The 25,263-nt window shown below is 43.4% G+C and overlaps 2 protein-coding genes across 6 annotated transcripts in view; one reads left to right on the top strand and one right to left on the bottom strand.

Annotated features, from left to right (window-relative positions):
• Nucleotides 1-900: 900 nt before the first annotated feature.
• LOC147209969 (tyrosine-protein phosphatase non-receptor type 12-like) lies at nucleotides 901-10,125 on the top strand. Of its 3 annotated transcripts, none has more exons than XM_086127476.1 (23): nucleotides 901-1,119; nucleotides 2,368-2,476; nucleotides 2,657-2,733; nucleotides 2,842-2,937; nucleotides 3,251-3,289; nucleotides 3,389-3,460; nucleotides 3,582-3,641; nucleotides 5,005-5,147; nucleotides 5,827-5,893; nucleotides 5,990-6,067; nucleotides 6,156-6,242; nucleotides 6,338-6,812; nucleotides 7,220-7,297; nucleotides 7,376-7,408; nucleotides 7,961-8,041; nucleotides 8,133-8,204; nucleotides 8,410-8,546; nucleotides 8,618-8,645; nucleotides 9,060-9,110; nucleotides 9,213-9,319; nucleotides 9,403-9,427; nucleotides 9,525-9,593; nucleotides 9,683-10,125. In XM_086127476.1, the coding sequence occupies exons 1-23, from the start codon at nucleotides 1,018-1,020 to the stop codon at nucleotides 9,742-9,744; spliced, it is 2,148 nt and encodes a 715-aa protein (XP_085983602.1). In that variant the 5' UTR covers nucleotides 901-1,017; the 3' UTR covers nucleotides 9,745-10,125. The 3 variants fall into 3 exon arrangements, with proteins under 3 accessions (XP_085983602.1, XP_085983517.1, XP_085983686.1); XM_086127391.1 differs by having other exon boundaries at nucleotides 7,358-7,408; XM_086127560.1 differs by lacking the exon at nucleotides 8,133-8,204 and having other exon boundaries at nucleotides 7,358-7,408.
• A 1,057-nt stretch (nucleotides 10,126-11,182) lies between these two features.
• The window catches only part of LOC147209968 (membrane-associated guanylate kinase, WW and PDZ domain-containing protein 3-like), an 84,380-nt gene continuing 70,299 nt past the window's right edge, over nucleotides 11,183-25,263 (bottom strand). Inside the window, exons 10-22 of one of the 3 annotated variants that reach the window (XM_086127260.1) lie at nucleotides 24,498-25,109; nucleotides 21,341-21,372; nucleotides 20,609-20,867; nucleotides 19,705-19,799; nucleotides 19,362-19,554; nucleotides 17,582-17,791; nucleotides 16,761-16,946; nucleotides 16,580-16,673; nucleotides 15,645-15,687; nucleotides 15,359-15,496; nucleotides 15,132-15,270; nucleotides 14,801-14,894; nucleotides 13,744-13,885 (exon numbers count right to left, since the gene is read on the bottom strand). In XM_086127260.1, coding sequence (XP_085983386.1) covers nucleotides 14,842-14,894; nucleotides 15,132-15,270; nucleotides 15,359-15,496; nucleotides 15,645-15,687; nucleotides 16,580-16,673; nucleotides 16,761-16,946; nucleotides 17,582-17,791; nucleotides 19,362-19,554; nucleotides 19,705-19,799; nucleotides 20,609-20,867; nucleotides 21,341-21,372; nucleotides 24,498-25,109 — 2,054 coding nt within the window. In that variant the 3' untranslated portion in view covers nucleotides 13,744-13,885; nucleotides 14,801-14,841. Of the gene's footprint in view, nucleotides 13,886-14,800; nucleotides 14,895-15,131; nucleotides 15,271-15,358; nucleotides 15,497-15,644; nucleotides 15,688-16,579; nucleotides 16,674-16,760; nucleotides 16,947-17,581; nucleotides 17,792-19,361; nucleotides 19,555-19,704; nucleotides 19,800-20,608; nucleotides 20,868-21,340; nucleotides 21,373-24,497; nucleotides 25,110-25,263 lie in introns of all 3 variants that reach the window. The other 2 variants (XM_086127177.1, XM_086127090.1) reach the window with 2 other exon arrangements.

Below are 25,263 nucleotides of genomic sequence, written 5' to 3'. Positions count from 1 at the left end.
CCTGGAGAAAACCCATGCAGGCATGGGGAGAACATGTAAAGTCCACACAGGAAGGCCGGAGCCGGAACTGAACCCTGTACCTCTGTACTGTGAGGCGGATATGCTCATCAGTCGACCACCGTGCCACCTCAACTCACCTAAGCAAGCTCATTTTAACCCCATTTACTCCAGCCTACACACTGTAACTGCAAGAGTTTAAAGGACAACTACTGGTATTTGTTTTTATGATTTTTTTCTAATGCATTATAACTTTCAAGTCAGAGGGCTTTACCGGTTCTAATTAATGGTGATGAGATCGAGTAGAGGGGGTATTCAAAAGTCATGTCTTAATGTTTTTCAGCGTTCCCTTCATCAGTCTATCATGCCTACCCAATTTAAAATCACTACACCACAACTAGAACCAAATGCAGTCAAATGAATGATATCTTATAAAATGTGTTTGTACAAGTTGTTGATAGTTCACAAGGCTGCAACCAGGTGTCACCAAATATTACACACGCATCAACCCTTATGAAGAGTAAACATGTAGCTTACGCAGAGGTCAAAACACCAAAATAACTCTGATATGATCATTTGGCTTGGTTCGTTCAACAATGATTATTATGTGCTTTGCACTACCGTTAAAATGCCGATTTGCAATTGCGAAGTTGAGGTACATACACGAACAGTGGAAATGTTCACACTTGTAGAGAATCAAATCATTGCTCGGAGATATCCATTTGTTCAGGATCTTCACGATACATCCCAATCTATACATTCCTAAACTCCTCTTGTGTGCCCTGAATTGGTTCTTTGCGTTTCCCCTCTGTAATACTGACTGCATCGAGTGACTTTAGGACCCAGTGAGATATACCACAGAAACCATGAACTTCCTTGTTCTTTCACCCTAGTTCCTTGACGTGCAAACTGCAATAAAGAAGTGCAGCAGTGACAGCAGGCCTTGCATTACTCGTGGTGTCCCTATAGTCCGAGACCTGTGGATCAATGTCCTGACATGAATGGTTAACTGAGGCTGTTATGGACACAGAGCACGCAGTCACGGAGCAGCAGCAGGCCTGCATAGTGAGGAACCTACTGAACAAATTGGAGAGACAAGACAATGAGGACAAGGAGTTTGTGGTGAGTGAGGTGTTATAATGCACTACATATTCCAAAACAGCCTGCAGCAAATTTGCAAGTGAAGGCCAGTTTTCTGAAGGCGGCGTAAGATGATTAACTTTAGAGAAGTGGGCTAACTATTCTATTAAAAACACCATTATGCTTCCTCTTCATGCCGTTCAATGACGGAAGGAAGACGGTCAAAATGTTTGCTTTCAGATTGACATGCAATCATCCCACAGCGAGCCCATTTGTTCGTTAGACAACTTGCGGGGGGGAGGATGGGCAAACGTGTCAGGCCATGATTGCCGTGGATGCCAAGTGAGATTAAATTATTCCCCCCAAAAAATCATGGTAGTCACAGTGCTGATGAGAAACATAGTCGGTGCTAGTAAAACATTATGAAAGCAGCTAAAACTGACAGTACGTAATAGGGTGAAACAAAACCTCGAGGCTCTCTATTGTGAGACTGAATATATTGTATAGATTCTGCCACCTTCTACAACTCTTCTTTTGCTAACCCGTGTGTTCAATTTACCCTACATTGCCTGCAGCGGCATACAGGTACCCGTTTATAACACTTGACATTGAATGTGTGTATGTGTGTGAGCCGATTAAGTTTGACCTTGGCAGTTAGGTAGTTAAATGAAATGGCAAATGACAGACAGCGTCAAACATGAAATCAGAAGCACAAAGGGAGACCGTGCGAATTTAGAGCTTTGCAAGAGTGCATGTCATCAGAATACAACTCAACAGGCAGAGAGTGAGAGCAGAATGTACAGAACAACATAAAATGCTTTGTAGACATCAAATCAACAGAAATGATCATCGCCCAGCGGCTGCCATGACAACAAGTCATATGCCAGAGGCGCTCAACTGTCATGCCATCACATCCCCCCCACCACTCCAGGGGAAATAAACTACACTTCTGTTACGTCTTTTTCAACAAGTACAAGTTCATTTCCAGGCTCCGCAGACCTGAGAAAAGAGGCTGTCCTTTTCCAACAACAGGGCCAGCGTTTAAAAGTCTTGGCAAACATGATCCAGTGATATGACAAAGTTTTCACAAGGTAGAATGGAAGCGGAAGTCCTCTCAGTTTGTCTGTTTTGTAGTAAAATGAGTGAGTCACTGATTCTAATCATCCGCAGATGATTCATCTCCTACACTGCCCACAATTTTGTGATGGTCCGACCGTATACAGAAAAAAATACAACAATAATAAAAAGTGTGTCGTGCCAGCATTTTCACAATTTTTTTTTTTTTTGCAGAGGTTGAGAAACCAGTCAATGAAATACCGTGATGACAAGACCTACATGAGCAATTCAGCAGAAACTCAGGAAAACATCAGGAAGAACAGATACAAGGACATCCTTCCATGTAAGCTTCATTCAAGGCCTATAATGATGGAAAATGAAAGAATTCACGTTATTTTGCACCACTAAGTCGAAGGTTACCGTAGTTTGACATAACTGGGCCACCTGGGGGGGGGGTTCAACGGAGCTGCCTCTCGAATTGTTACTTTTGCCTGATGTTGTTGTTCAATAACATCTTTCCTAGTTGACCACAGCAGAGTGAAGCTCACGTTGACCACCTCCAAAGATGACACTGACTACATTAATGCCAGTTTTATCAAGGTAAACCAAATAACACTGATGGAGTAAGAGCAACGTGTTCATATTTTCTATACGTTTTAAGTACCGGTATATGAGCTTAATGTGACTTGGCTGTGTTTTTATGTGCAGGGAGTGACAGGCACCAAGGCTTACATTGCTACTCAGGGTCCACTACATCACACAGTTCTGGACTTCTTGAGGATGCTGTGGGAGTATGACATAAAAGTACAAGCCACTTATTACCATCTGCGGACAAGCAATAGGCTTTCTAAAGTTTTCCCTTTGCCCTCATCTACCGTTGCCATGTGGCTTAGGATACTCTATCGTAAATTGAAATCTTGGCCAGAACAATTGTCAACATGACTGACTAACTTTTGTGATGACCACACTGACTGATGGTGAATGACTAAACGAATGACAATCAAAACTAATCTCTTGCCTGATCTTTCATGGTGGAGGCAATAATCATCGTAATAAACAGCACCCGGATGTAAGACCTTTAAGCGCCAGTTTTCCTTTTTGTTTTTGCTATCCTTAGGTTGTAGTCATGGCCTGCCGAGAATTTGAGATGGGAAAGGTAAAAAAAAATAAAAAATAAAAATAAAAAGATTCCCAATGATATTTCTGTTGATATTTATTTCTCGGGTATGACATAAGCATTTTTTGTTCTTTGCAGAAAAAATGTGAGCGTTATTGGCCGCATAAGGAGGAGAAGTCAAAGGCATGTGGGCCCTTCTTCGTGGACTGTGTGAGTATTCTCCCCTCTAATGATTATTACCAGGCCTTCAAATTTATTCTTGTTTTTTTTTATTCCACAAACAAAAAGTGAGCAGCAAAACTGAAGGCGCTCTTTTGGTTTTTCTGTATAGGATTGTGAGGAAGACAAAGGAGCCTATCTGACGAGGACATTAAGATTGACATATGACAATGTAAGTGATGATGATGATACGCATATTTACTGCACTGAAAAAAATGCCGGTTGCATGTAATCCATTTAATTTCGCTGAGTGGTTGCACAGAATAATACACATTTTATAAGGAGATGTATGGTATACCAAAAAATATCTGGATTCTGCTGATTTTATTTTGTGCAATCACCACTTGACAAAATTGAGTAAATTCAGCACACCATTTTTTTTCAGCGTGTACAATTGTGATAACAAAGAGAAGGTAATCAGAAAATTTTAACAAACACTATCCATGCTGCTGTTGTTAACACTGGGGAAACAATTTCAAAAAAAAAATCTGTTGTATTGGATTTTTATGCTGATTAAAATGAAAATTGGCATGCTGATTCCAAAATTGCAGTTTTTTTTTTTACCTTGCACATCAAGTTTTTTTACTCGACAGCTTACTCTCCAGATAAGAAAAACTTCCCCGATTAGCTTCTGGTAAGGAGAGGATTCATCCCCAGCTGCGTTGCAAGTCACAATTGAGACAGTGCGGTGAGAGCTGTGAACAACTCCCAATAGGTCAGCACGATCAATGTCTACAAACAGAAAGCTAGCATAGATGGAGTTTAGAGCAGGGGTGTCAAACTCATTTCACATTGTGGGCCACATACGGACTCGGTCGATGTCAAGTGGGCCGAACCATTAACATGATACCATACTGAGCTATGAATCACCAAAATCTCATCTCTTTCCTTTGTTTTGGTCTCAAGAAGCATTGATTGGCACTTTCATATCATTTGCTGCGTTGGGTCTATCTCGGTGACAGACTGAGACTGCTGTTTTCTTCCCCGATCAAAACAATGTTGTCTTCTACTGTGATCAAAACATTGTGCCCCCTAGCGGATAATCCAGGAATTGCGTTTTATTTAAAACATTCATTCTGTCTTTAATGCATTTTTTTCACTTTTAAATTATCCCGCGGGCCGGATCGAACCTCCTTGGGGGCCGATTCCGGCCCGCGGGCTGTATGTTTGACACCTCTGGTTTAGAGGATAAGGGCTGGCTTTTCTCTTCAGTTTGTAAGTCGATTTCATTTTATTTGGTTTTTTTTTTCAGTTTTCAAAGCTTGTATCTATTTCATCATAGTCTTTTATTTACATCCACATTTATTTCCTCTTTTTTAAGAAAACAAGAATACCATTGCTCAAAAACTTGACGTCATAGAGAAAAACCAAGGTCAGATTGGGATTTTGCACCCCAAAATTAGATAAAAACAGCTGTCAGACTCACCAAACATTGTGCTGCCCAGTGTTGTTGGCCAAATGTGATTTGATATTGCTGATATGTGCTGAATAATAGTTTGCCGTGTTTTTGTCTTCCTTGTCTTAACTTTCTCCAGCAACACCGAACATTGAAACAGTTGCACTATGTTAAGTGGCCAGATCATGGAGTGCCGGATTCTATTCCCTCCATTTTGGACTTGTTGGAGGAGATGCGTACCTATCAGTCCCATGATGACATCCCATTGTGCATCCACTGCAGGTCAGCTTTTTCATTCTACAGTAACAACATCTTTAAGTGATGCTGTAACAAAAACATTTGACAACTTTTGTTAGTTTCAGGAGAACTGCAAACTATAACGACAAAAAAAACAAAAAAAAAGCCCCAAACAAAACTGACAAAAACCATTATTTCCATGTTCATTTCCCGATTTTCGACACAACTCATTAGACTGCTGAGGCGCTTCTATTCTTGTGGTTGATTTGTGTTGATCTTATGTCCTTTCTCAGCGTGACCCTCCTATTTGACAGGAAATCAACAGCCTATTTCCTATAGCCTGTTTCCATTCAGGTTTTACCCACATCAAGACTGTTTACAGCCTTCATGAATATTTTGCAAAAGTTAATATATCCACTCTTTTATTTTATGGAGGTGCTATACTGAAAAAAAAAAGGTGTGTCAATGTGTAGTCTACCTAAAAAATGTATCTGCATCCAGATGATTTGATTTGATTTCATGCTTAACTTAAACAGGTAAGTAAAAGCAACTCAGCAAATCCTTTTTGGAGCAAACAACTTGCTTTGTTTTGCTAACCAACATTGTTGCCATAGATGTTACGAATTTATACTTGAAAGTTGTTTCAACTTAAAATACTGTTTTAGTCGAAAAAAATGTCACAAGTTGCGTGTTGTTGAAGTCCTCATGGCTGCTGTGGTTTCAGTGCTGGATGTGGTCGAACGGGAGTCCTATGCATCATCGATTATACTTGGAACCTCCTCAAGAAAGAGGTAAGAAATGTCTCCCTGCAGCTCTTTCTTTATTTAATCATGAAAGACGATAATTGCATTGAGTTGTTTTTTTTGTTTGCTTGTTGTTTTTTTTAGACAATCACCCCAGATTTTAATATATGTGACTTGGTTCATACCATGAGAACCCAAAGGCCATCTGTGGTTCAAACCAAGGTAGCGTCCATATTTTTCTTCCATCTGCATACAAATCCATGAAACACATTTTTTAAAAATTCACATTTCTTATGTTGCTGAACCTTAGGAGCAGTATGAATTAGTCTACAGAGTCATCAGGTTACTGTTCGAGAGATACTTGCATTCCATGGATGAACAGAGCAGCAAAAATCAGGTGATCAACAAATAACACAACCCTCACAGGAGATAACACTCAAAAAAATATTCCATCAGGATTTCTGACTCGTATACTTTTGTTAAACCACCAAGCTGACCAGGGGAGCATCTATGAGGGAGCAAGATCTTGGAAGTCAGGAGCTACAATGCCAACGCATCTGTGATGAGGAAATGAACAACATGCCACAGAAACAGAAATTGGGCCCTTCTGTTCCAGAAGGTCATCTTAAAGATAGAAACAATCAGCCGGATCAACCGCAACTACTTCACGGAGCCGTAACGTCCCGTCAGGAGGAAATTTTACAGAATGGGGTTCACACTGGCCAAGAAGTGGCTGCAGTGGAGAACATATGGCAGGGTGACGACATTCCATCACCGAAGCCTCCACCTTCACCCACTGCAGCAGCAGCCTCCATCCGTCGGTTGGTGGAGGACCCCTACTTTGACAGCCCCCCGTTTGACAATGCAGCACCATTGAGAAAGCCATGGACAGTTGGTCCAATCTTCAGTAATCCCTCATCATCTCTGAATGACCACACACTGCAGTCTGAGTCAACCGTCACCTCTGGTGAGTGGTCAATCCCCGTTTAGTCCCACATGATGTGAGCGTACTCTACAAGGATGTGCAACAATCCATTGTGTAAGCTGGTCAGTGCCCTCATAGTAGATGCTTTCTCAACCCCGCTCCAAATTTTAATTTCATCGTCCCACTTTATAGCAATAATGGAATTTACCGGTATTTGAAATGATCAGGCTCAATTTCTTCCACCCCCTGCCCTCTGGCAGGTGCTATAGAACACAAGATCACGCAGACAAAGGCAAACATATCTGTGTCAGTGTTACTGAAACTTTATGGATAAATGGCTAATATAAAAAAATATAATAAAGCTATTACATTTCAGGGACATCATTCCAAATGTCCTTGTAGTAACTGATGCGGTTTTTATTTTTATTCTTTTGGTTTAATTTCAATAGGCGCTCATACTGATGTAGATGTACCTCCGCCTCTGCCCGAACGAACCCCCGAGTCCTATCAGCTATTTGTTGACACAGGTTGGTATCAGCTGGTTAAACATCTCCGTCGATCAATACAGCCATACTTTTTTTCCATAGCACCTACTCTGTCCCAAGGAAGCTGCACGGAGCCCAACCCAGATGACTTGGGTGAGAGGCTCGATATACCCTGCACTGATCACCGCTCAACCATTCACATCCATATTCACTTCTCCCCACAACTGAGTCTTCAATTCACCATTGGCATTCTGCCCATTTTCCATCGAAAACATTACGGACGGGTTGCATTCGCATTTATTTTTTGCAGTGTGAACGAGTATATAAAAAAACTGAGATTTAACCAAAAATCTGAATCGGGCATCACACCCTGCAGTGTGAATGTAAGACATGTCTGCCATCTACCGGTGATTGGTGATAATACAATTAGTTCGGCACCCGCGGATACACTAATGTTCGACTTTTTTGATTTCATTGTTTTCATATTTAGGTTTTCCAAGTTCTGTGATTTTTTTTCTCCCATTGCCAACCATTTTTCGTGGAAAATGTTTCTTGAATGTTTTTAACGTGTCTTAAAGTATGTGCGTTTGGGGAAAAAAAATAATTAAAAATCACTCCTAATCTACTCAATATGCCTTTGTACACTAGCAAGTGGACCTTAAAGACATACGTGGTTTTGTGACATGTTTTTTGTGGCGTCTTCAGAACACTCAAATTCCTCAGAAAGGCTAACTATCACCATTCCACCGAGCGGGGTTGCCGAGGCTGCGCCGGGTGACCCATTGGGTAAGATCCGGCATCATCTTATGATAGTAATACAACATAAAAGAGCGATCGCACAAATGTCTCAAATAAACACCACTGTGTATATCCCTAGAAAGTCCCGTTACGCCCGCACCGTCACTTCCAGACAGAACTCCAGAATCATACCAGTTGGCTTCTCATCAAGGTGTCTTTTGTAACAATGTCACCAATCATGTCGTTTGAACAAATAGCATACACTGAACAATCACGACATTTTAAGCACTTACCTGATATAATGATATCTAATACGAGAGCTGTATTCTTTTGTATTTGATATCATGTTGTGCAAGTGGTCATACTGTTGTGGCTGATGATTGTATTAAAAGATGAAATTCTCATGGACCACGCAGCTCCTGTTGCCAGTCAGCCACAGGTCACACCGGCAGCAAACCTGAACAGAATTGGCACATCCTCAGAGTGGTCAGGTACTTCAGAGCGAGTTGCCGATTCATTTGAGCGAGAAACAAAGCCTTGGGTGAGAAGTAAGGTAAGTGTACTGTGTTCTTGCAATCTTAGACATCGAGACACCCGAAACCTATTGGTCTTGTTTTCTTGCAGAGCCTGAGAGTAAAAATGACTTTCACAGGTGAGATTGCTGTCAAGGTCAGTGAAAGTAAAGAGAATAAAAATGATCAAATGGAACACTCGGCATGAATTCGGTTCCCACTCGGAGACAATATGAATAATCCCCATGAATGACTCACAACCCTTTTATGGTGCAGTCCATCTTTCATCCAAAATGGATGAACGGATGCGGCCAGAAAATTAGCAAAAATCTGCTCATATAATAAATGAAATGATGAGTTGGAAAGGTAAAGACATTACCAATGCCACTTTAACTCAACATTTTTGTCATTGAATGTGCAATTGTGTACCCAATAATAAACAGATCACTAACCAAAATGTTTTGAATGAGGGTAACCCGTGAAACGATTCATATCTTATGCAATCTATTAATACCCATCATGTGTAGGTTTTTCTCATTGTATTTCTCATACAGAGCCTTTGACTCCAGCGTGGCTGTCACATACACCTCTTGAGGGAGGAAGTGGTGAGTAGCTTCAGCCTTTAAAGGAGCTGCACACCAGAGAAGCGAGTTGCCATGCACCTGGTTAGAAAAACAATTTTATCAGCTCTGTTTTTCACTCATCAGCGCAAGTTGCAGAGTGCGATGTGAACCAAAAGGCCTCGCTCGCCGATGGTGTGATGTCAGGAGATAAATCAGAAAAGAGCAATGAGAAGGGCTCATCCTGCAAAAAGGTATGCACACACACACACACACACAAAAATCTCCACCCAAAAAAATGCATGCTGGCTCACTGGATGCTTTTTATCCCTTTCAGAAATGGTTCAGAGACAAGCAAAAAAGTGAGTAATGCTCATTCAAAACACAAAAATGTCCTTAGTGACAAAACAGATATATCTTAAAAGTGTTCAATAAAAATAAATACCATCACCTTCTCAGCAAAGCCAGCCGCTCCGGGTCTACTGCCATCGTCTCCAAAGGGAGTTGTAACCTCATTTTTTACATTTGGTAATCCCAGGCCATCTTCTTAAACATCATACTTATCTGTTTGCTCCATTTCAGTGCAAACCGTTTCTGTTTTGTTCTGCTTTCCACAGGGTTCGGGAACAGGTTAGGGAAGCCAAAAGGACCCCGGAATTATCCACAAAACTGGTTCTAAAAATATGTTCCTCTTTCCAAGTCATGTTCTCTAAATGTTGACGATTAGTTCTGTCATTCGTGGTCACTTAGAGCCACCTGATGGACATTTCCTGAAATTCACTTTTCTAAGACTTTTCTAAGACTAAAAAGCATCAGCAGATTCCATGTTAATAACTTGATGCGTTTATGCCTCATCACGAGTGGATTTGTTGTTCTTTTTTCAGGGGGTCAATGCTCCAGCAGAAATTGAGGAGGCCCCAGTTTTCTTTTCTATTTTATATATTTTCTTCAACATCACAGGGCGGTCCACTCCCAGCACGAAATGTCTTTCATTACATCTTTTGGAGTGTGGACACTTTTGCTTTCAATTTATGAAGTGTATTAAACCTCTTTTTGAGCACATTAACTCATTCATTTGTGCATGGTTGTTGACGGGCTTTCTGAAGAATTAAGTTTTTTTTCTTCCCCAAAAAATGTAATGAAACAGCTCTCAGGTGTCAAACACGCGTCTGTGAAAAGCTTTTGTCAAAATAGGACTAGGGTCAAAGCACACATTCCATGCATGTGTTCTAGCATCATTGAAATTGGCCCAGTAACAAACAATCACGGCTCAGCTTCAGAAAACAGGTGAGATGTGATTGGTTGTTACCTGAGCCCTGAGCAACCGTGATGTCATTTTCCAGTAACAGCAAGTGGCAAAACGGCCGCACCTTGAGATGGCTAAAAAAAAACTCACTCATGTTCTGCAAATTCAGTATGACTCAGAAGGCTGTGTGTAGACCAGGGAAGGCGCATAGAACATATTACTGTACTGAGAAGCAACTTTTGGAACTGACTTCCCCTTTAAGGGAGCAATTCTCTCTCTCTCTCTCTCTGGTCCGCGCAACATGGCACTTCGAACGGCCACTGATTGCTTTCCTCTGCGCACGCGTGAGACGTGCCGCTTCAGTTGATCTCCTGCCTTTTAATGTCGAAAAGCATCATGGGAGATGACGTTTTTCCTGAACTGCATGCGTGCAAAGGCTCACGTTCGCTTCTGAACGAGTGACGTCATTGAGGATGCGACAAAACGCCCTCCCTCCACCCAGGACCATTGATTAATAACGTGAAATATAGATTGATATTGATTATATATATATATATATATGTGTGTGTAAAAACAAGGTTATAATAGTATGTACAGTACTGTAGTATATTATGATCATGTTGTATTATTACATTATTACTTTCTCTTTTTTTCTTTGATCAGTATTTATAACAATGTAAATTCTATTGTGACTCACTCACTGCAAATTGAAGCCACATCTTTGTTATGCATATATTTGCTCATTGTAGGACAAATAGGTTATTTTCTTATCTTATATGTAAACATTATTCATTTGAATGTTTTTAAGAGAAACGAAGGTCACGCCTGAATGTTTACTACCACTGATCTTAACATATCAACAAACACATGCTTCTGTTTATTCGGTAAACCTTTATTCATCAGTGCATGATCAGAATGCAAGGCTATTTATTTTCACCAATTTTATATCTTTTCCTGTCAGTTCCCTTACAAAAATAATGAAACAATGTACAGATGATAGATAGTTTTTCTGCATGACGGCAAAGATTTATACAGGTGCTGTACAATTTAAAAACATTTACAACTAACTGTGATGTGAAAACTATATATTTCTTAAATGTGTTTGAGCGATCCAAGGCCACAGTCTCATACGTGTTAATGGAATACACGGTAAACAGTACAGGGGTCAACCATAACAACGTAGATGACAAAAAAAAAAAGGAACAGGTTCTTCTGTACATCCTTCAACAGGCAGTCTGATGCTTCACATGACAACAAGCGTGTGAATAAAAGTGTGCGAGCCACCAGACAACACAGTGTTCAAGAGCAGCAACATCAGTGCAGGTTAAAAATCACCCCAATAAGTCCACAGAGAGGTTATATTATAGAACGTGGGCCACTGGTTGACTTCCTTTGATAAACTCTGTGTAATTTTCCACTCCCAGTCGAGTCATTCTTATTCTCTACACGCACACACACATATACATATATATCTGGATGAAAACCTTGAAAAAAATCATTGTTTATGGTGTGTATAATAATCGCATTTATGTCAATTCTCAAGAATTTGAAGAACAAACCTTGACTTGAGACTTTTGACTTGTTGGGAGCAATTTAGTGGCAAATAAAATGTGAGATGAACAAAGAAAACGTTTAATTGCTGGGGTGGCCATATTTCTGGTGATAACAGTACCGGTATATAAGCATTGTTTTAAGAATGCCGAAGTCAGAGCCGTCACTTCTTACAATCAAGTTCTGTTAATTCCATTCATCTAAAATATGTCAGTATGTCGTAAACACTTTGATAAATAACGCTCAGATCAGGTATATTAAGTCAACGCTACAGCGATATGGAAAAGCTTGCAAACGCATGATAGCCACATGACCGAAAACACAGAGCTGCAAAGTTGACCCATACGGATCACAGAAGGTATCGATTGTGCAGTTCTTGCAGTTGTCAAAGCTTCGGGACCTGTTCACGAGCAATTTTAACACCACAATTTCCCTTTTTGTGTGTGTGTGGATATAATGTAGGCAGATCAAGCTACTATAGATTCCTCCCCCCCCCCCCATTGCCAAAACCTTTCTTGTCGCACACTTGTCATTTTAAACTGTTAACATACACACCCTCTTCCTACCTTTAAGACCTGACAAGTGAAATGACTTAGCATGTTTACTGACAGTTACCGTTTCAATAAGTTACATTACAATCAACACAGATGAAACAAATACGAGAACAATAAGCACAAGTGTCCGGTCTGTTGAGGCGTGTTTCAAAAGCTCCACAAAAGCTGTCAACACGTTGACAAGATCATGAGAGTCGTCACCTCAGATGAGTACGAAAGCGGTCAGCTCATCAATGGAATAGTGTTGTCAAAAAACACCAAATGACTTGTCCAACACCTAGAATACGTCCACAATCAACGGAGAATCAGCCAGCACGGGAATGTGCCTTGAACCTTCACAGTGACTAAAATCAGATCCTTCATCCAAGTCTCACAGTGAATGGGGAAATAGGTCAGTTTCCTTCAAACTGGACTCTGAAATGAACCCCCCCAAAAACAAACAAACAAAAGACAAAACAAATTCAGATTCTAAAGCAGATTCCAGCGTGCATGGAGGAACACAACACAGCCTTAGCAAAGTGAGCCAGGCAAAACTGGGTGAAAGGAAATCATAGTCCATGATTGACTAGATGGTTTCTATGTTGTGTCCGCCTGGGACTGGATCTTGCTCGGACTGGGAACCTTCCACGGCCCCGGCGTGATGGGAGGCCTCTTGCTGCTGGACGTGCCATTGCAGCCAGGGTCCTGGATGCTACCGCTGGACCCCCTGGGGTCCTTTTTACTCCCATCTTCGGGCAACTTCTGTGACCTACTCTCTTTGTCTTTTACACTCCTGCGGCTCAGCGTCTCGGCACCTGATCCCGACCTCTCCCTGTGTACGTGTGACTTTTGTGCCATCGCCTCTTGTTCAGCTTTTTTGCCCCTCCTGTGTCGATCGCTTTCCGTAGTGCCTCTCTCCTGCCAATGCGCTGCAACCTCATCATTGTACCTTCGCCCCTCCCCGGCCGGTTGCTGGCCTGCTGGGCGGCGCGGGCTTTGGGACCCCTCCTGGTTCCTTAAAGGCACAGCGGGGTCATGTTCTCTCTTGGAACTCTTCTTGGGGCTGGAGGAGCGATGGTCTCTCTTCCCTTCGTGCTTTCGAAGACTCTTCATGTCCTCCAAGGATCCCCGCTCTGTTTTCTTGGGGCTGTGGGACCTGTTGGCGTGATCTGCTCCGCTTTCAGTCGCTCTCTTGGAGTCACTGCGGCTTGTTTTCCTGGTGTGTGTGCCAGGACTGGTGGTGCGCTTGGTGGAAACCTGCTGCCCTGTTAATCTGTTAGGTTGACGTGCATGCGCCCTCCCTGTGGTGGGCGAGCCCACTGACCACAGCTCTGTTCTGGAGAAGTCATCAGAGATGGTTACCGGGGGTGAAGATGGGGACCATTCCGAGATGGAGACAGAGGATGGAGAGGCTGGAGATGATAGCTGCTCGTCAGTTACAGAATGTTTGGGCAAGCTTGAGGTTGGAATGATTGCGTTTTCCTTTGAACCTGGGAAACAAGGAGTGGAACATAAGATCATTTGTGAGCTGAAAATATAACACACCCTTTATTTTGCACATTCGAGGGAAAAATATCATGCACCAGAGGTGCAATATTGTCATGATGGCAAAAAAAAAGAAGCATTTCTTGATTTTTTTTTTTTTTTTTAGGACACCAATATTTAAATCCTGTGTCACAACATAGTCACGACCCACAGGCTGCTTAGATCACTACAGTTATCTCTCTGAGCTGTGTTGTGCAAAGCTGTGGCCATACACAGATCAGCCAGAAAAGAGAGTGTTGCTAGCGTGCTCAATTTCCAGGAGCACCAACTCATGAAAATTTCTCCTTTTGCGGCGAGAGGATGCCAGTGAACACACACACACGGATTCTTGTCACCCTTACTAATCAATGTTTGCTGTTAGAACACATTCCAATATACTCGTTGGTCAATAGGCCTCCCCAACCAGGTATTTAATTCGGCCAACAGTGATCCTGTGTGTCACAACTATCATGTGAGCAGTTTTAAAAGTTTATGCCAACACTTCAGGCAATGTAATGTACTGTGAAAAAAACTTGTTGTACATAATAATAATAATTCAAATGAATAATAATTATACCACACTAATATCGCTCCACACAATGCAGTGGTCTCGATCTAAAACTTAATCTTCTGCCTTAAGAAAAAGCATGTGTTCAGTGGCATCCAAAATAACAACTTGCTAACCCCTGCAGGTCTGTTTGTTCTTCTAGGACTCACTGCTTTGGTTTAGCCAGCCAAGTTCAGAACCTAATTACATGTGCTGTCGCAGGCAACTGGGTCTATTAATGTGACGGCGAGTGAGAGGAAGGAGCGGAGAACAACATTGAAATCTGGCAGCAGACGGATCACTTGGGAAGGAGGAGAGGAGCACAAGGTTTTACCGCGGCTATTTAGGGACAGACCAAGAAAAGCAGTGAGGCCTTTAGTGATGCTCTGGTTTCATGTAGAAGCACAGGGTGGAAGAAGAGCTCAGACCTATAGGAGGAAGAGACAAATAGAAACAGACAGACAGCCGTGCCAATGGAAAAACAAACAAACAGAGAAAGCAAGTCAGATATTGGCGCATGAGAGAGCTAGCGAGCTGAAGAAATAAGAGGCGAGACAGAAAGCTTGCAACACATGCATGAGAAGAAGCAGCATCTGGACAGTAACCAACGCTAGAGATCTATGTGCACGGTTCGGTGTGAGCACGCGGTGTCCGGCTTCACTCACTGTGATCGGGAACCAAACCCTGGCCGGGTCGGAGCAACAGATGAACTTTATTGCCTCCGGCTTGGATCAGCTCGATGGCCCGAGTGTGCGTGATGCCCTGAGCGGCCTCACCGTTGATCTCGACAATCTGATCACCAACCTGCGAAGCAGATTTATGCATGGAGCTTTTTTGTCACGAGAGAACTTAAGAGTGTGTCTTCATTCGTATCCAAATTGTAAAAACTCACATGTATCCTTCCGTCCTTAAGTGCAGGCCCATCCTCAGCCAGGCGCAGGATAAACAAGCCCATGTTGTACTCTTTACCTCCCCTCAGGCTGAAGCCGAAACCCCTCTGGCTACGATCCAACTCCACCACAAAACAGTCCTTTTTTGCAGAGAAATCCATTCAAACGCATGCTCGAAATTTGGAAAACATTAACTTTCCCTGAGCTGGCACAGCATCTAAACAGCTGAGCAACCAAATAACAGAGGAGGAGAAAAACTGAAAAAATGAACAAATGCAGTCTTCTCACCTGCTTTAGGCCCGGTGCGTTGAGTGTTCCCATGTCACCATTCCTGCTCCACAAAGGATAATTTAAGCACCGTGTAAATATGTAGTAATCAGTCTACAGTCTTCAAAATCCCTGCACAAAACCCTTTGAAAAGGAATTATGGAAATGTTGTATACAGTACACACAATGAGGTGCCTCATTATAGCTTCAACACTACTGATTTCAAACGCACCACACCACATTAGAGGAAGTACCCTCGATAGGCAAAACTCTTTCATAGTGTAACTTCAGCAGCATTCATAGACCCTGTTTGGTTCGAATCCTTCTTCAAACATCTGAAATAATGTAAACAAGATCGCTGGTGAGCAACTTGCAATTCCGACAACTGCCACCAGGGCTTCCCATAACCCCGTTTCAGAAACTGACTGACTGACTGCCTTATGTTATGTAAGCAGAAACAGGGAAACCACTTCGAATAATGACATGACGACAAAGCCTCGCGTAACGTGGTCATGTAAAGAAAAGTAAAATGACCAAGTTGTAATTAATACTGTATTCCAAAAAGTTGTGCTGGTGACAGTGTTGGACTGACTGGACATGACTAGGAAAGGTTTTTGGCGCTTGTTGCCGTCACGTTTCTGTGCTCACAAACTACACAAAGAAAAAGTGACATCTTCAGCGGCTCTGCAGTGGTGCTTAATGGGTAGAATTGGAATGCTGAGCCGGTGAGGAACTGCTGCTGGAGGATTAAAAAGTGCAGCATAAAATGAAACCTGACTGCTCTGTAATCTTTTTTTTTCTATATTCTCCACCATTCAAGCAGAGATGGAAGGGGATTTTCCGTCTTGCTGTGTGTGTGAGCCCCAGTTCAGCGCAAACTGCTCGCTGCGCTAAGAAGATTGGACGTATTAGTCATTTCTCTACAATCCCCGTTCGATGGTCTTCCCGTGGTTTACCTGTCTGCATAGTTGGGAGCCTGCTGGCCAACGGCTCTTGGATGCACCGAGGGACTCTGCATGGCTGAGTTTGTGGTGGAGGGAGGCATGCTGTCTGTCGGAGCGAAGGCCACACGAATATTCAAAATGACACGCGTGATGATCATCGCCTCATCGTATGTTTAAAAACGTGCCAGCCTACCGTCTTCGGGTACAACGGTGAGGGTAACTGAAGTGCCTGCTTCCTTGATGAGCTGGACAATGTCGTTGTGTGACAGCTCCATGATGGTCTGACCGTTTACAGCAGAGATTCGGTCACCCACCTTCATCTGGCCCAAACGGTCAGTAGGGCTGCCTTCAATGATGCGTCCAATCTTGTGAGGTATTACTGAAATGCACACGGACAACAATGAAGCAAACGTTGACTATCACAGTACGGCCGTTTGTGAGTATTTCTGTCGTAGGTGTGAGTATCACTGCGGGAAAAACAACTCAGGGTCATCATGATGACATTATTTACATGCCCTCACCCGCACTATGGCTGTCTGTGGTATGGCATCCCGAAATGTTTGAAGAACATCATTTGAAAATTTGATCCGAGCTCTTGGCAGGAAACATGTCACTTAGTATCTGTTCTCGCATCCAAGCGAGCTTAAACATTTAGAATGTCTTTTTAAAATCAGCAAAATGGATCCTTGACTAGGTATTATTGGGTGGGCCAAGTATCATGAGTCAAAAGCGATTTTGTTGATCATCCGATAGGCCCACAAAAAGCTTCCTGATTCATGTAATATTTGTTGTCTTTAAGGATTGTAATGAAGAAATGTCAGTTGGGCTCTTAATTTCATTTAGGTTTTGGTCTTTATCATAAATCAGCATAAATAGGAATAAATAACAATAACAAAAAAAGTACAGACAAGAATACCGTTAAGGGACCGGATTCAATGAGCATTATGGTTCAGAGTCGTAGTATCGATAGAATCTTATGGATACACATCCCTACATATATGTTCGGGACCTTACCTCCAGGAGGGGGCTTGTTCTTTGAGGTGAGAATGACAAAGCCGAAGCCTTCGTTGTCTTTTCGATGCAGTGTGACTTCAAAGGGCTCCTGTCGAGAGGGATATGCGGCTTTCGGGGGCTCCCCTCGGGCAGTCGACGGAGAGCTGCCGACCAGAGCAGGTGCCACATGCGGGGTCTGCTGCCCGCCCTCCTCTTCCCAGCCGCCGCCGTCTGATACAAACACATACACATGCTTTGAAACATCCATCCGGCCGTCCATTTTCAATGCTGCTAATGCACATTGGAGTCACAGGTGACCTTGCGTCTATCCAAGCTAACTTTCAAGGCAAGAGGCGGGATACGCCCTGGACGGGTCAACGGTCAATCGTAGGTCACAAAAAGACAAACAAGCATTCATATTCACATTTACTCCTAGGGATAAGTGATAGTCTTTACTTTGGAGTCCGCCAGTCCTCCATTCAGCGCCTTCAGCTGGTCCAGAATGCCGCCGCTCGCCTCTTGACTGGTACTCGTAAGAGGGAGCACATAACTCCTACTCTGGCATCCCTTCTCTGGCTCCCCATTCATTTTAGAGTTCTTTTCAAGATCCTCTTATTTGTTTTCAAATCTCTGAATATTCTCGCGCCACCTTACCTCTCTGAGCTCATCCGCCCCTACGCACCTGCCCGCCGCCTCAGGTCTGCGGACCAGACTTTATTAGAAGTACCAAGAACTAAACGGAGGCTCAGAGGGGATGGAGCCTTTTCTGTTGCTGGTCCCTCTCTCTGGAATGACCTCCCGCTGAACATTCGGCAAGCCTCCTCGCTGCCCATCTTCAAAACCCTCCTCAAAACTCACTTGTATTCTTTGGCATTTGACTCAGCATGACTTAGATTTGTTCTTGGTTTTACTGTTTGGTGCTTTCTACCGCCTTTATTACCGATTTGTCTTACTGTTTATTGTGCATGTTAAATTGCTCCATGTACAGCACTTTGTATGCAGCGATGGCTGTTTGAAAGTGCGCTATAAATACAGTTGACTTGACTTGACTTTCAATGAACATGAATTATTTGGGGAAAGTCGATGGGAAGAACATGGCAAAATCCACATCGCAGGACCTTAGATGAGATTGAAACCTTTCGACTCTGGTGGTGTTGCATTTCTTTTGCTTCGATGAGATTCAAACCTTTTGACTGCGGTGGACAGTATTTGGCAGAGCTACAAGCGCTAAAGCACACCCTTCAAATCACGAAATCAACCGGTCGGTTGTCATCAGATGACAACACTGAGATTTACTGAATAGTAATTGACCCCAGTTTCTCTTCTTGAACACATTAAAAATCAATGTGGTTGTTGCTTTGACACAGAAAAAAAAGAATCCTTCGAAGAAGATTGCTAAAACATGAGAGACTGGTCAATGTCCGAACTTTCCACATGGCAAACTGAGATTGGATTCCCTTATTTATCAACAAAAAACAAACCTATTTTTTAGCTTAGTTGTTTTATTTGATCAAACAATGACAAGAAATCATGTAGCTGCTTTACTCGTTTGGCAGACACAATCCTGGCTGCATCTAGTTAGTAAATCAGCGACATCAAATTTTGAGTACGTTTGCACATGCAAACCTTGACTGAATCAGACCCTACGAGAGTTTTCGTGGCTGGTTCACCAACCGTAAAGGCCACGAACGTTGGGGAAGCCAGTACTACATAGCGTAAGCTATGATAAAATCATGTCTTTTGAGACCCACCTATTGTTTCCTGCCACTTTGACCCCGCTCAGCAGTGACGGTCGACCCACCTGAATGCGTCAGTTTCCTGCGGACCGTTAGCATGACCTGGCCATTGCGGGCAGCGTTGGTCATCAGTTCCAGTACTTGTTTGTGTGATTTGCCTTTCAGCGGCACGCCATCTATACAAAGCAGCTCGTCACCCGCCCTCAGGCGCCCGTCCTTCTCAGCTGCGCCCAGCGGGACGATGGCACCGATGTACACCTGCGGACAAAATCATGTAACACAGACAGTTAAATGTAAGGAAACGTACATCTGGGTTCGCAGCAGGTCAAATGCCTTTCAGTTCGCTACATCTGCAGCAATTGTGGACGTGCAGAGTTAAACAGTGGGGACTTAACAAAGCCCGCTTACCGGCTGCTCCGGCCCCTCGCCTCCGAGGACCCTGAAGCCAAAGCCCGACTCTTGGTTTCTCTTGATGAACACATCTAGGTCCCTGGTGTTTGCAGCTGCAAAGAAACATTTGATTGAAAATTGCATTCATTCAAAATGACGAGAGGACTGAAAAAAAAACTCATTTCCAACAATCATATCCAACAAAACAGTTATTTGTTGTGTTATTTGACCCAGGTGGGTTGTTTGAAAGACAATTTAGAATTTCCATTTAAAGGATTTCAAACCAAACAGTAAAATGACTCCATTGTGTGAAACCTTTCCTTGGCACCTACTATAGAGCTATCTTTCTTTCTTCCTCTCCCCCCCCCCCCCCCGCCCTCTTTTTCTATAAAATTATGACAACCCCTTTTGAATGATATTTTAACTCTCAAATATTGATTTTATAAGAACAGTGGTGACAAATATTATTATTAAAGTTAATTAGAATGTGGAACTTAACTCAAGCTTTCAGTTACATGTGCACTAGGGAAAATATTACTGTATTTTCCGCACTATAAGAAGCTTCGATAGAAGCTACAATAGCAGCTGAGGTTGCATTATGCATCCACTCGATGGAGCTACGCTAATACAATCCAATCCAATACAATACGATACAGCTTTACTTATATCGCACTTTCGCAACCGCTGCAGCTGTAACAAAGCGCTTTACAGAACATTTAAAATGCTCCATCCAAGAAATCAGAATATTGATCTATATATAAGGCACATCGGATTATAAGGCGCACCGTCGGCTTTTGAGAAAATTGAATGCTTTTAGGTGTGCCTTGTCGTGCGGAAAATACGGGACTTAAAATTGAGACAAAAAGGTAAAGCATCACTTGATAGATAGAAACATAATGGGTAGAAAATGTGGCCCACGTACGCTGGCTATCCAACAACGCCTTGGACTTGACGTATAGTTCTGAAGCATCTGGTTTGGGAGAAGATGAGCTCATGACATTGGAGAGCAGATGAGGTGGCACCTCTGCATGACCGAGAGTCTCAGGGCTGTGGTTTAGCTCCGGTCGCTGCAACTGTGCGGCAGGAGTAGGGTGGGTGCGGTGAGGAGTCTGTTGAGAGGCAGGCTGGAATGTAGGTTGGGGTGCATGCTGAGGAGCAGGCTGAGATGTTGGTGCCGCGCACTGGAACAGAGAAATCGCACAGCATGTCTTAAAATAACAACATACAATACATTAGCAAATGGATCAACAACAGAAGGCACCGGTAACTATGTGCCAAGCGCGGCGACACATTCTGATGGAGATCGATAAACCAGTATTAGCGAGCCTATTGCTGCGTCAGCGGGTTGCTATTTTAAGAGTGCAGCTCGGAGGCGCAATGCGGGAGCAAGTTGTGAAATAAGGCAAATCATCTTCAACGGCTGAGCCAAGAAAATCACCGTTTGTCAGAAAGCAGCATACTTTTTGGGGGCAAATTGGATCCCGCAGGAAGAGCGCTGCCAGAATAACGCAGCGCACACAGTGGCTGGTGCTCGCAGAGAATATATATACAGTAAACGTGTTATCATTGAAGATTGGATTGATCATATACAACCGGATATGATTTATCATCAGTTTCTGACCAATAGGAAACATTTGTGTGTGCTTCAACTTACGGGTTTCAATGATTTCACAGGTGATGTCTGACCTAGAAGCAGAAAGTAAGAGGTCAAGACATTTGGTGATTACAGCGCATGTACAACATTTACTGTATATGGGCTTTGATCTGTTGTGTTGGTACTGCACTGCAAGCAGTCGAGAATTGACATTGCTGACGAGGCGTGCTATTTGAAGCAGATGTTGAGAATCCACTATTGACCCCAGTTAGCAGATTTTCGCTTTCTATGAAGAAGCGATTCTGATATTTTGAACATTGTTAAACAATTGAGTATCCCGCAGACCTGACATACTTACTGATATGACATTGGATGTTGGCTTCCGTATCGATTTTAAAATGAACAGGACTGTTGTTCTGAACTTCTGAGTGACCTGTCTGAAAGCTTTGTGACCATGACAAGTGCCGGAGGGCCACAATTTGATGCAGCCAGTAGGAGACAGTATTCTCCAGCCGCACAACTAAAGTTGCAGCATAGCAATTACATGGCCCTTTAGAGCTGTGGCTCAACTATTCAATCCATCCATCCATCCATTTTCCGATCCGCACAAGGGTAGCACACTCACACCTCTCGCACCTAGGGACAATTTTAAGTGTTTAATTAGCCTGCCATGCATATTTTTGGAATGTGGGAGGAAACAGGAGTACCCATAGCAAACCCACGCAGGCCCCGGGGAGTACATGCAAACTCCACACAGGGAGGACGGAGCTGGGATCAAACGCACAACCTCTGCACTATGAGTTTGACGCACTAACCACCGGACCACCGGGCCGCCCCATTGTCAATCTGGGAACCGAATTTCTCCGTGTTAAGTCAGCAGTCTCAAACTTGGGCCTTAAACTGGACAGTGATTTCAAATTTGATCGGCAAATTGGTGCCGTTGTTAAATCCAGCTTCTTTCACCTTAGACAGCTGGCCAAAATAAAACTTCTCCTCTCTCATGAACACTTTGAGACAGTAATTCATGCCTTTGTCACATCCCGGCTCGATTACTGCAATGCCCTTTACTTTGGAGTCAGCCAGTCCTCCGTTCAGCGCCTTCAGCTGGTCCAGAATGCCGCCGCTCGCCTCTTGACTGGTACTCGTAAAGAGGGAGCACATAACTCCGACTCTGGCGCCCATTCACTGGCTCCCCATTCATTTTAGAGTTATTTTCAAGATCCTCCTATTTGTTTTCAAATCTCTAAATGACCTTGCGCCACCTTACCTCTCTGAGCTCATCCGCCCCTACGCACCTGCCCGCCGCCTCAGGTCTGCGGACCAGACTTTATTAGAAGTACCAAGAACTAAACTGAGGCTCAGAGGGGATGGAGCCTTTTCTGTTGCTGGTCCCTCTCTCTGGAATGACCTCCCGCTGAACATTCGGCAAGCCTCCTCGCTGCCCATCTTCAAAACCCTCCTCAAAACTCACTTGTATTCTTTGGCATTCGACTCAGCATGACTTAGATTTGTTCTTGGTTTTACCGTTCGGTGCTTTCTACCGCCTTTATTACCGATTTGTTTTACTGTTTATTGTATATGTTAAATTGCTCCATGTACAGCACTTTGTATGCAGCGATGGCTGTTTGAAAGTGCGCTATGAATACAGTTGAGTTGAATTGAGTGTTGCTAATTCTAGCCCACTTTTACAGAAGTCAAGAAGAAAAACAGAAATTGTATTTCGGAAGTATAACCGTTATATCATATTCTCAAATATATTTTTAAGACAACTACGCCTGCTCAAAGTGCTTTTCAGAGCACCTTATTTCGAAACTGAGGATGAACAAGACATCGGTACTTACAAATAAGAGTCAATTTAAAGTTTGAGAAATATTTCCAGACCTATTATTATTATTGTTATTAAAAACAAAACAAAACAAAAAAAACACCTATAGGTAATTATGGTGCTGACTGAGCGTATCTCTGCATGGAGATGTGTTGAGAACGAGTTCATGCGTGTCATTTGTTTCCTTGAAATGTCACCGCCGAGAATCCCTCTATGTTTTTCCTATCCATTAGAGATCAAGTCCCATCCAGTAGTTGGGAATCACTACTACATAGAGTAGCATGGAAAACATGCTCCTTTGCGCAAATTCCTAAGTGTGATGTCTCCAGATTTAGGTGTCACCATAAAACAAGCGGCTGGAGGGAAGTTATTTCCTTATGAATATTTCCTTGTCAAATGTGAAACGCAGTGGTGCAAAGAATCAAGTCACATTGCTCCCTGGGCAAACAGCGCAGTACATGCGTCAACAGAATTTTTAGGTTAGGAGAATGGCCAAATAATTTGCTGTCTTTACTAGGATGCTTCTAGACCACACCACATTAAGTGCGGGTCAGGGAGCTCGCTCCTTTTGCGAGCAACGATGAACCAAACAGCGATGAAGCGTTTAATATACGCACGCACACGAAAACAATAATAGCAGGCGGTGCGAGTATGCGGCGCGGATCTGCAGCACAGCCAATGTGACAGAGTCCTTCAGGTTTGTGGAGGCTGAATGTGAACAGAAGGATAGACATTTCCCACGGTTAACCCAGGCTCTGCATCCCGCCGGCCCCCTGGAAGCGGCAAATGCATCACAAGAAGCGCCACCTTTCTGCACCGTCACACTACAGCTTGCCATATGACTAAGCATGATGTCCTCCCTGCTCGGGATGCCGACGCGGTGTTGCAAATGTTGCGGTGTTGGGAGTCTGAAATTGCTCGATTCAATACTGCCAGGATCTCGATTGCGCCGAGTGAGACCTCTGTAACCGGCACCTCAACGTTTCCGTTTTTTTGAATCAATGAGTCTTTAAACACCGTCATTAGTTAAATTTGAAATTGAAATTACCGGTAATTTGATTTAAAGTTCTCTTTGAGGATGAGTATTTGTTCTGAAACCCCTTTCAGCATAAAATGATCAAATACATAAATTATATGCTCATAGAGCGTTAACATGAAGCACAATACACACCGGTAAGCATAAAAGCCATTTTCTTTCTCCAAACACAGTGTACGTTCTGCTGCAGCATCCAGGAAGGCATTGTACTCAAGAAGACCTGCCTGTGAGTGTGTGTTTCTCTTTTACAACTCCAGCTATACCGCTACTCACAATAAAACGAAACGTAACATTGTGTAATATGCGAATATACAAATAAACGATTGATCAAATTTCTGAAAAGAAAGAAAACTCACCTCCTCGGAGCACCAGCACGTTGACTTCACTGCCTACGGGCAAGTCTTTGAGGATGTCCACCACCTGCGAGTGACTCAACGTCTGCACGTTCTGTCTGTTAATCTCTTTGATGACGTCACCCTTCAGCAGACCACGGCACCACTGTGCGTCGAGAATCATCTTCACCTTTTGACCCAGGGGGCAGTCAGCAATCGCAAAGCCAAAACCTCCAGGGCCTTTCAATAAAGGCACGCTTATGAGCTCGGGCTGGAGCAGGGTGGCATCCGGGCCCTCCTGGTTGTGAACATGAGGAGGGTGGTGATGGTGGAGGTGATGGTGCGCATGGTGGTGGTGGTGACGCCCCCCGTTAGTCATGGGCGGTACCGCAGCAGTCTGCCCGGGGAGGGTTCCGCCTTCCTGGACCTTATGTAGGTGGTCCTGAGACTTGGAAGCGGCGGGAGAAGACTCCTTGGACGCGTCCCCACCACTGCCAGAATCTTCGGGTAGTGTGTAACCACGGCACAGGACCATGTCAACATACTGGTTGATGGGGATGGATTGGAACATCTGCACCACATCAGCATGGGTTTTCCCCAGCACGCATGTCCTATTGATGTCAACAATCACGTCACCTGGAAGAACAAATCATGCGTGTTTCAATGCCATGGCGAGTGGGCTCACAATCACATACACCTGGTTGTAGAAGGAGATTGGAAGGACCTGGCTGACAAATAGGTCGAAGAATAGGTCTGGAGAGCCAGCTCAATCGCTGACCAATATGCTTGT

The sequence above is a fragment of the Hippocampus guttulatus genome, chromosome 1 (assembly GCF_054856545.1).
Source record: "Hippocampus guttulatus isolate MCC_2025c chromosome 1, RoL_Hgut_1.0, whole genome shotgun sequence".
Classification (NCBI taxonomy): Eukaryota; Metazoa; Chordata; class Actinopteri; order Syngnathiformes; family Syngnathidae; genus Hippocampus; species Hippocampus guttulatus.
The sequence above is the reverse complement of the archived record's forward strand: the minus strand, read 5'-3'. Positions and strand labels throughout refer to the sequence as shown.

What these genes read in the sequence shown, in the direction of transcription:
- LOC147209969 (XM_086127391.1), top strand. Translation starts at nt 1,018, where the DNA reads ATGGACACAGAGCACGCAGTCACGGAGCAGCAGCAGGCCTGCATAGTG. An exon ending in TAAGATTGACATATGACAAT is followed by an intron (nt 3,642 to 5,004) that starts GTAAGTGATGAT and finishes AACTTTCTCCAG; the next exon opens with CAACACCGAACATTGAAACA. An exon ending in GCCCAACCCAGATGACTTGG is followed by an intron (nt 7,409 to 7,960) that starts GTGAGAGGCTCG and finishes TGGCGTCTTCAG; the next exon opens with AACACTCAAATTCCTCAGAA.